This window comes from Mus pahari, chromosome 10 (assembly GCF_900095145.1).
Source record: "Mus pahari chromosome 10, PAHARI_EIJ_v1.1, whole genome shotgun sequence".
In the NCBI taxonomy this organism is placed as follows: domain Eukaryota; kingdom Metazoa; phylum Chordata; class Mammalia; order Rodentia; family Muridae; genus Mus; species Mus pahari.
The window spans coordinates 101,308,913-101,319,561 of NC_034599.1; the positions used below are offsets into that span (position 1 = coordinate 101,308,913).

The 10,649-nt window shown below is 39.0% G+C and overlaps 1 protein-coding gene across 6 annotated transcripts in view; it reads right to left on the bottom strand.

The window, feature by feature from the left end:
- Rbm6 (RNA binding motif protein 6) overlaps positions 1–10,649 on the bottom strand; it is a 97,288-nt gene that overhangs the window by 61,794 nt on the left and 24,845 nt on the right. For 5 of the 6 annotated variants that reach the window (XM_021206598.1, XM_021206600.1, XM_029542888.1 and 2 more), the window contains one exon: positions 7,541–7,610. The exons of the other annotated variant lie outside the window; for it this stretch is intronic. In XM_021206598.1, the coding sequence (XP_021062257.1) occupies positions 7,541–7,610 (70 nt within the window). The remainder of the gene's footprint in view (positions 1–7,540; positions 7,611–10,649) is intronic. 6 annotated transcript variants of the gene reach the window in all.

The following is a 10,649-nucleotide window of genomic DNA, read 5'->3' on the forward strand; positions in this document are numbered from 1 at the left end:
GTAGCTGTCTTCAGACACTCCAGAAGAGGGAGTCAGATCTCATTACAGATGGTTGTGAGCCACCATGTGGTTGCTGGGATTTGAACTCAGGACCTCTGGAAGAGCAGTTGGTGCTTTTAACCTCTGAGACATCTCTCCAGCCCCAGAAGCACTCTTTTTGAGGCAGGTTTTCACTCTGGAACTCTGGCTGCCCCCAGAGTGCTGGTACTAAAGGTATGCAAGCACTCCTAACCAATGAGCTTTCTCTCAAGGATTTTACAAAATTGTGAAAGTCAGCGTTTATTTTATTAAATTCTGATTTAAATAAAACCTTTTCTCTAAACAAAAGTACTATGTCTGTAGAAGCAAGTATTATAAATGTAAAATGCACATGACAGACCCAGGCATAGTGTGCTGCACATCTTTAATACTACCACTCAGAAGATAGAGGCAGGCGGATCTCTTGAGTCAGAGGCTAGCCTGTCTACAAAGCGAGTTCTAGGGCAACATAGAGAAATCTTAACTTGAAAAACAGAGAGAGGGAGAGGGGGAAGGGAGGAATGGAAGAATGGAGGGAGGGGTAGGAGAGAGAAAGAAAGAGATTGAGATTCAGTCAATCAGAAAGGCAGACACACAGCCAGGTGGTGGTGGTGGTGCATGCCTTTAATCACAGCACTACACTGAGAAACTCACAGGTAAGGGTAGAGTGGAGGTGGGAGGAGAAAGTAAGAAAAAAAGACAAGACTGACAGAAATAGTAGAAAACTTAGTTCAATAGGTCCTACTTACCTATTTTTTTTTTAAAGATTTATTTATTATATGCAAGTACACTGTAGCTGTCTTCAGACACTCAAGAAGAGGGCGCCAGATCTTGTTACGGATGGTTGTGAGCCACCACGTGGTTGCTGGGATTTGAACTCAGGACCTTTAGGAAGACCAGTCGGGTGCTCTTACCCGCTGGGCCATCTCACCAGCCTGACCTATTTTTATTTAATTGGAAATACAGGATTTTAAAAGAAAAGTAATACCTGGAGCTGATCCAGGTATCTGGATTCCTATCAATGGGAATAATAGTACAATGAAAGGTAAAGAAGTTGTTTTATTAAAATGAAGAAAGGGCTGGAGAGATGGCTCAGTGGGTAAGAGCACCCTACTGCTCTTCCGAAGGTCTGGAGTTCAAATCCCAGCAACCACATGGTGGCTCACAACCATCTGTAACAAGATCTGACGCCCTCTTCTGGAGTGTCTGAGGACAACTACAGTGTACTTACATATAATAAATAAATCTTTAAAAAAAAAAAAAAAAAAAAGAAAAGAAAATCTCTCATTTTATATCAAACTAAGATTGGAAGAAAGAAATTGGTCTACACAGGACTCATCACTTAGGTATTTTATGAGCATCTCTAATTTGCTTCCCTGCAACTATGCATATAAGGTTTGCAGGTCTGCAATAGAACAGATGAAATAAGGAAAATAAACAGAAAACTACTTGCTAAATCTTGAAACTACATGTGGTTCTATCTTATTTAGTTTTTTATCTGTGCCAACTGATTATTCTAGACAGACGGGTAGATGGGGGGAGAGGGAGAGAGAAGGTAGGGATGTTGATTAGTGGTAGAACATTACCTAGCATGTATGAGACCTTGGGTTTGTTCCTCTGTACCACATAAAAATAAAGGGAAAAAATGTTGTTTTCCTTTTTCTGAGACAAGATCCTACTATCTCAGCTATTTAGATTATCTCTGGTCTCACTACATGGTGCACGCTGGCCACAGCTCCCCAGGAGCCCTCGCTTTCATCTACCCAGTGCTGAGGTTATAGGTGGTAAGTCAGCATCACCACAGCATATGGGTTTTTATTTCAAAATCTAAATTTAGTCCCAGGGGTCATTTTATCCTGATTACAATGATATTATAGTTCTCTGCATCCAGGGAAATAACCATTAAATTCCATTTTATTTCCAGTCCACTTGCAGTAATGGTGCTATATAAATACAATGAAGGCTAATGTCCTACCTTAGAGAGCTTACTCTAATGAAAGAGTCAAGATGAGAAGAAATAAGCACAATCTACTTGAAGAGGCTATTAAAGTCAAAGAGGAGCACAGATCCTTTCAAAAAGGTCGTGATCAATTCAAACCATATTCTCACCCCACCCCCTACCTCCCTCCTCCCTCAAACCCCCTGTGCAAAAAATAATCAATCAGAAAAAAAAACCTGTAAATCTGTTTTTCATAAGGAAAGAAGAGACTTCACTCTAGGAGGGACAGAGTAATGAGAGTAGGATCAGTACAGGAGAAGAGCATCTATGACTAACAACTGAGGTCCTAGGTAGAGACTAAAGTCTTCCTTCCACTCCTGTGTCCGCAATTCTAGACCAGCACCTAGCACAGAATGGTGTCATTCAATGCCACATCAACCGTAATCAGTCTGTGGGTAATGCACACATGTGGTCCAAGTTCATATACATAGGCAAAATATCCATATACTTTAAAGGAAATCATTAAAAAGCTAACAGAATAGTAAATTCTTTAAATTTTGAGGGCAAAAGAACCCATGAGCATTAAAAGAAAACAAAAAACAAAAAACAAAGCTGGGTGTGGTGACGCATGCCTTTAATCCCAGCACTTGGGAGGCAGAGGCAGGCAGATTTCTGAGTTAGGGGCCAGCCTGGTCTACAGAGTGAGGTCCAGGACAGCCAGGGCTACACAGAGAAACCCTGTCACAAAAAAAAAAAAAAAAAAAAAAAAAAAGTAATAGATGCCCTTAAAAAAGCTGAATTATAAGATGGTATAAACTGTTCAGGAAGATAAAATACATAACCCAAATACCCAAATATCCTTTTTCTAAAATTCTGTATGCTTTAGGGTATGCCTGGTGACAAAAGCCTTAAACTCCAGCACTTTGGAGGCAGAGTCTCTGAGATTGAAGGCAGCCTGGTTTACAGAGTTCGAGCTAGTCAAAGCTATTTGGTAAGAACCTATCCACTACCCTACCACCACTATCACTCCCTACAACCTCAAAAAAAAAAAAAGACTGATGATATAGTTCAGTTGATAACACACACAATGCCCTGGGTTCACTGTGGCAATGGTGGTAGGTACCCATGATTCCAGCATTTAGTAGGTAAAAACCAAGAATATGAGGCTAGCCCAAGGTACACTGTTCAGAAAAAAAGTACAGATCTAGAAACATAGCTCGTTGGTTAAAAGTATTTACTGCTTTTTTAAAAAAGACTTTATTTTATGTGTGTGGGTGTTTTGCTTCCAAGCATTTATGTGTGCACCACGTGCATGTGTGGAACCATGGAGCTACAGACACCGGGACCTTTGGAGGAGCAATAAGTGCTCCTAACCACTGAGCCATCTCTCCAGCCCCAGGTTTACTGTTCTCGCAGAGGACATGGATTCAGTTCCGAGTACCCACATGGTGTCTCATAACCTTCTGTGATTATTGAGTTCTTTTTCTTCCTTTCTTTTTGTTTTTTTGTTTTTTTGTTTGTTTTGCTTTGTTTTTTTGACAAGGTTCCTCTGTGCAGCCCTGGCTGTCCTAGAACTTATTTTGGACCATGTTGGACTTAAAGTGATCCACCAGTCTTGTCTCTTGAGTGTCAGCTTAAAGGTGTATGCCACCATTGCCCAGCAACCATCTGTAATTTCAATTACAGAAGATCCATTGCCCTTTCCTAACCTCCACAGGCATCTGTACTCATATGGTGCACAAAAACTCAAACAGGAACGTGCACACATACAAATAAGTAATATTTTTAAGGTATATAATTATATTAAGTATAGTTATGATATTGTACTATACTATCTAGTTCTTAATATTTTTACTGCCTTAAAATGAAAACCCTTATCCATTAAGTAACCACTCCTCATTCCCACTAATTTCCTTTCTATTTCTGGGACTAGACCTTTTATGGATACCCATAAAAATACAATCATAAAAATATGATGTTGGATTTTTCTTGTTTTCAAGGCTGATCCACACTTCAGTATATGTTAGCATCTCATCCCTTTCTGTAGAAATTAATATAAATATATATCGTGTTAACTGGCTTCTTTTTATCAACACAATTCTTTTGTTGAAATGTATATAAGCAGTCTCCCCATTTCTACTGCTCAATACTATTCCAATTGTACATAATATTTACTATCTAACCATCAAAAGACATTTTACTTTCCCAGGAATATAAAAAGTCAAGGTGATATATAATTAAGAAAGCTGTTTATAAACACCAAATGAAAGGTACAGGGTGTATAATCTCATTTGTAATCCAGAAATCTAAAAAGACATTAAATACTAAATTGGGGGGGCAAATTTTCAGCAAAGATGGTTTTTAATGGTTTTTTGGGGGCGAGGGGGAAGGAGGAGTAAACAGACAGAGTTTTACTACATACCCCAGACTGACCTGGAACTTTTGATTCTACACCTTGGTCTCCTCAGTGGGATTACAAATGTGTATCATCACTCCAGGCTTTGTAATGAAACTAAAAGTACCAACTCCACATAGTCTAAATCTACCCATTATACGTAACACCTATTTCAACTCTGGCAGGACATCAGTTCGGTGTCATAGTAGTTTTGAGATAGAGTCTCAAGTAGGCACACACAAGAACTGAACTTTTTATATACTTTAGGCAGACCTTCTGTCTCTACCTTTTAAGTACAATTTGTGTATGGGGTGGAGGAGGGGTGACACGTGTGTACATAAATGAGTGTTTGTGTATGTGTGTGTCAAGAGGGATACTCACTATTCATCATATATTTCTTCTATTTATTTCACTGATGTGTGTGGCTTTTTGCCTATGTATATCACCAAGTATGTGCCTTCTTACTGAGATCCTCTAGGACTGAGTTACAGATGGTTGAGAGTCACCATACAGGTATCTGTTTACTCATTAAGATATCTCTTCTTCGCTGGGTGTGGTGGCGCACGCCTTTAATCCCAGCACTTGGGAGGCAGAGGCAGGCGGATTTCTGAGTTCGAGGCCAGCCTGGTCTACAGAGTGAGTTCCAGGACAGCCAGGGCTACACAGAGAAACCCTGTCTTGAAAAAAACAAAACAAAACAAAACAAAAAAATCTCTTCTTTTACTCAGGAGGCTGATCTCTATGAATTCAAGGCCAGCTTGGTCTACAGAAAACCACCAAAAACAAAAAAAACACTTGTCTCTTCTTCACTAAAGGTATCAATATTTAATGAAGGCACAGTTCGTGACACAAGATTGAAGCTCAGGCTGTCCTATCACCCTTTAAGTTAAAAAACTTATCCAGGCTGTAAAGTCTACCTTTAGTTACCAAAGAGAGCATATATCAGACACATGCCACAAACATGACAAATTGAGGCACAAAGGAACAACAAATCTACTCTTATCAATTTTGCACAAAGTAAAGGTATGGTATAATTAAACCAAATAAATAATTGTTTTCTGAGAAATGATACTTCTGGAGTTCTCTCCCAAATTACAGGAAAAGTATACACAAAGAAGGGAACAAAGAATTCCAAAAATAGGATGAAACCTAGGGCTCTAAAATAGTGGGTCATGTATGACAGGAGTGAGAAATTGAGAGCAATTTTCTGCTTACATCAAGGTTGCCATTTTGTGTATCACATACATTAATGTTAATTTATCAAACATGAACTTAAAAGCCACACTATTTTAAATACAGTAATTTATTTTTGTGTGTAACTTTTCACTGCAGAACTCATGAAAAAAAGAAGTTATCTATTAAATATAAACACTCCGTTCCAAGCCAGTCAGGTAGTAGTGGTGTGTGCCTTTAATCCCTGCACTGGGGAGGCAGAAGCAGGCAGATCTCTGAATTCAAAGCCACCTTGGTCTACAGAGTAAAAGACCAAGACTACTCAGAAAAACCCTGCCTCCAAAAACCAAAAACAAACAAACAAACAAACACAAAAACAAAAAACAAGAACAGGGCTATAGAGATGGCTCAGAGGTTAAGAGATCCAACTGTTCTTTCAGAGGTCCTGAGTTCAATTTCCAACATCCACATGGTGGCTCACAACCATCTGTAATGGGATCTGAAGCCGTCTTCTGTTGTGTCTGAAGACAGCTACAGTGTACTCATAGATAGATAGATAGATAGATAGGTAGATAGATAGATAGATAGATAGATCTAAAAAAAACCCACATCCATTCCATGGTAAACTATTTAAAAGTTACAGTAAGATTGAATTAATAACTCACAGATAGAATGCCCAGGCCATATAAATAAAATAAATAAACAAATGAATAAATAGAAATCAGCTGTATCCTCCAAAATACAACATGTTGATTGACGATGCCTTTAAACATATTACTGTGACTCTATGTTCTGTGAAAAGTGCTCTATTTTCTTCAATTTAAAATTCTCCAAAACAGATCACTTAAAGATTTTATTTCTTTACTTGTTTGGTTGGTTGGGTCTGGCTTTTGAGGACAGGGTTTCTGTACAGCGCTGGATGCCCTCCAACTCATAGAGATCTTTCTGCCTCTACCTCCCAAGTGCTGGGATTAAAGGAGTATGCCACTACTGAGCTGGGCTAATTACCTTTATTTTTAATCTATCTTATATCATGGAATTCCAAAAAAATATTTGCCAAATATTTATTTGACCTAAGTCCTCTGCATATATGTTGTATTTGTGTAATTTGGCGTGCTTATGGTACTCCTAATGTGTATGTGGGGGAACGGGGTGTCCTCTGACTCTTCGCCAGCTTTTGGGACCCTTTTCCTCCTACTGGGTTGCTTTATCCAGGCTTAATGAGGGGATGTGCCGATTGTTATTACAATTTGATTCCATGTCTGGTTGATATCCCTGGGAGGCTTGCCTTTTTCTGAAGGCAAACAGGAGTGGATCTGAGGCAAAGGGAAGGTAGAGAAAGGTGTGGGAAGGGGGGGGTTGAGATATAATATTTGAGAAAAGAATAAAAATTTAAAACTTTGAGACCTTGGTATTCCACTTCTTCCTAATTTCCTGTAGTAAGAGTTGAAGGAAGTAATCCAAAGGTGGCACTCAAAAACACTAGAACGTACATGCATTTCAGACTGCGAGAGAAGTCAAGCAGAAAGCCCTTCTAGATCTATTCATGAATTTCAAACCTGAGCTGCGGCAGGACTCTTCGCAGAGCAAGCAATTTCTCTGGTAAACTGTTAAATTTCACTTTGAGACAATGAAATGTAAAACTTCATACACAGCAAGCTTACTAAATCTCACTAGGCTCAAATGTACACATACCATCACTGTGAAGAACATAAGTACCAAGTTTAATAATTTAATCATATAAACAGGGATAGATGCTATGACACTCACTTTCTATCTCACAGGCACTCAGAAGAACTGGAACACGCATCCTCATCGCCCATGTGTGGACAGAGAGCCATACATAGAATCACAGTTAAGACTAAAGCTGCTTGTTATCTGAAGGCACCAACAGGAAACTTCCGGAAATCATACTTGTGATTTCTTAAAAAACAAATGTTTGAGTAGCATATGATGCAGACATATCTCCAAGACCCTTCCTAAACCAAGATTCTATGCACATTTAAAAAACTCACCTGCGTTATACTCCTTCAACTGCAACTCCTTTACAGGTATGCCATCAGAAGTTCGAAAGGCATTAAGAATCTGCAAAAATATGACATTTACACTAATTATACAAAGCATGTTAAGTGCTAATTTTTTATTTCTCACTGGTTTTTACTTTATATAACTAAATCTACAATTTTTTATAAAGACAAAATTAAATCATACACACTGTAAAAATTCAAAATGTGATAAATGAAATTAGGCATAATGACACAGACCTATAATCACAGCTGGCCAGGAGGCACACAGGCTTTATGTCACCATGAAGAGGGAGAGGGAAAGACACCACAGAGAGAAAGGAACAGAAACTGAATACAATGTACATAGGAATAAGAGTTGGGTTAAGAATGAGGTTCAGCGCCGGGCATGGTGGCACACGCTTTTAATCCCAGCACTCGGGAGGCAGAGGCAGGAGGATTTCTGAGTTCGAGGCCAGCCTGGTCTACAAAGTGAGTTCCAGGACACCCAGAGCTATACAGAGAAACCCTGCCTTGAAAAACCAAAAAAAAAAAAAAAAAAAAAAAAAGAATGAGGTTCAGTAATAGAGTGCTTGCCTAGCATATTGAAGGAATTAGATTTATATCCAGCACTCTTTAGAAAAGGCAAAAGAGCATAACTTTAAATAGCACATGTTTTGAAATTTGTATATATATTACAAAACACTCTTTACTTGCTGTGTGTAACTTTTAATGCTTAGTGTTTTCATACTAAAAACAAAATGATGCAATCCAGTACAGCCCAGAGCCATACAACTTGAACTTAGTCTGTCCACAACAGCCTGGCTCTTTCACTACATTCAGGTTTGCGTTCAATCTAAAATAGCCAAATCCTGTATCTGGCAAGATGGCTCAGCAGGAGAACATTCAGTCCCAGTATGTGGGAGACAGAGGCAGGCAGATCTCTTAATTTGAGTCCATTCTGGCCCACAGCAAATGTTCTATGACAGCCATGACCACACAGAAAAACCCTGTTTCAAAACAAACAAACAAACAAACAACCCTGTTTTCTAACCTCTGTGTGTGTGTGCTAGGCATGCAAAAACTTGCTCCATATACATGCACAAAGAAATAAGTAAATATAAATGTAATTTCAAAAGAAAGAAGGAAACAGTCCAATCCTGATGGCATCCTAAGTCTTCAGGTTTAGCTCAGACTGGTCTAAAATCTATGGATGACCTTGAAACTCTTGACTCTACTTTCTCTTGGTTACTCAAGAGCTTTTAAACCTTTAGTGTTTCATTTTTGTTTCTCCAGAAAACTTATCACTACTAAAAACTATCCTCCTTTCTTTCTTCCTCTTCCTCCCCTTTTCTCTCTGGCTTTTTTGAGTCAGGGTTTCTCTGTGTAAGCCTGGCTGTCCTGGAACTCAAGCTGTGGATCAGGCTGGCCTCAAACTCAAGTGTTTGCCTGCCTCTGCCTCCCAGGTGCTGAGACTAAAGGCATATGCCACCACACCTGGATTCTCTCTTTTTTAAAAACAGTATTATATGTCCTGTCTTGGAAAAACAAAATCAAAAACAAAAAAAAACAGAAAACTTGTAATTATGTGATATGTGTACCAGGGTCTATGTGTGGGTATGTGCACAGAGGTGCAGATGGCCTCAGAGGCTGGTAAGGAGGTGTTATTCCCTGGAGCTCACAACTGTCGAAACATTCTTGGGGCCTCAAACTACTAAGCCACCTTTTCAGCCCTGTACTATTTAACTTCTGCTTGCTTCCGTGTTATCTAGGAAGGCAGCAACATTACTATACTCACTGGTCTACTATTCAGTGTCTACAACAGTGCCTGGTGCACAATACAGGAAGGATAACCTTAACTAAAAACTGAGGTGATGGCAAAACCAAAGGCAGGACTATGTCTGCATAACAAGCTGCAGGCCAGCCAAAGCTACATAGTAAGGTTGTGTCCAGAAGAAGGGGAAAGCAAAGGAGCAAACAACCCCCACCCCATCCCTCACCTCTGAAATCCAAAATGCTCTTAAAATATGAAACTTTGTAACCATTTTGGATTTCAGATTAAGAATGTCAAACTAGAAAATATATACAACCATTCCAAAACCTAAAGTTTGCAACATTTGAAATATAACTTGTCCCAAGAACTTCAAACAATGGCTTCTCAACCTATAGTGGAGTAAATTAAGAGTACTAACTCATAGAACATTGTAATAAATGAACAAATGTTTGGTAACATTTCACAATGTCTGGCATATTTACTTCTAACTGATTTTCCCTGTTTCGGTCATAACTTGGACAGAAAGTCCTTTTCAACAGAGCAGTTAGGTAACTCCCAGTTTGACTGTGAGGCAAGGTCTATATATCTCTTCTGGAACTTGCTGTATAGATCAGGCTATGCTGAAATTCAGAGATCCTCCTGGCTCTGCCTCCTGAATGCTGGGATTAAAGACATGTGCCACCACACTTGGCTTAGCTCCCAGTTTTTACTACTGTAAATCGACTGCATCTTTGTGTATGTACTCCTGATATACTATGGTCTCAAGGATATTATCAAGTCTCAAGATAGCAGTCATGAGTCACTTTTCTTTTCTTTTTTCTTTTATGAGTCACTTTTCAAACATTCAAGTCAGTGACATCAAATAAGCTCTACAGGTTATTCCAAAATTACTTCCTAGCCTAATTAGACATCATACTACAGTTACTACAGATGTTAACACTGAGGAATATAGGTCAAAGAATGTATGTCATCCCTTGCTTACTTATTTATCAAATTAAAATGACTGAGTAGCTAGTCCCAGCTGGCCTTATTTGGGGGGGGGGGGGTGTAAGTGGAAATTGAACTTAAGATATGCATAAAGTAAACACTGTATTTCCAGTTCCTTATAGTTATATTCTGAGACAGGTTCTCACTAAATTGCCCAGGTTGCCCTAAGCTCATTCTGTAGCCCAGACTGGTCTTGATTTTACATTCCTGCCTCAGCTTCCTGAATAGCTAGAATTATAAGTCTGTGCTACCAGGCTCAGCTTTGGCTTCTGTTAGCAAGCCCAACTTTGGCACTGAATCATTTTGGAGTTTTCATATTATTGCTTTTGGTTAGCATACCAAATAGCTTTTGTTGTAATT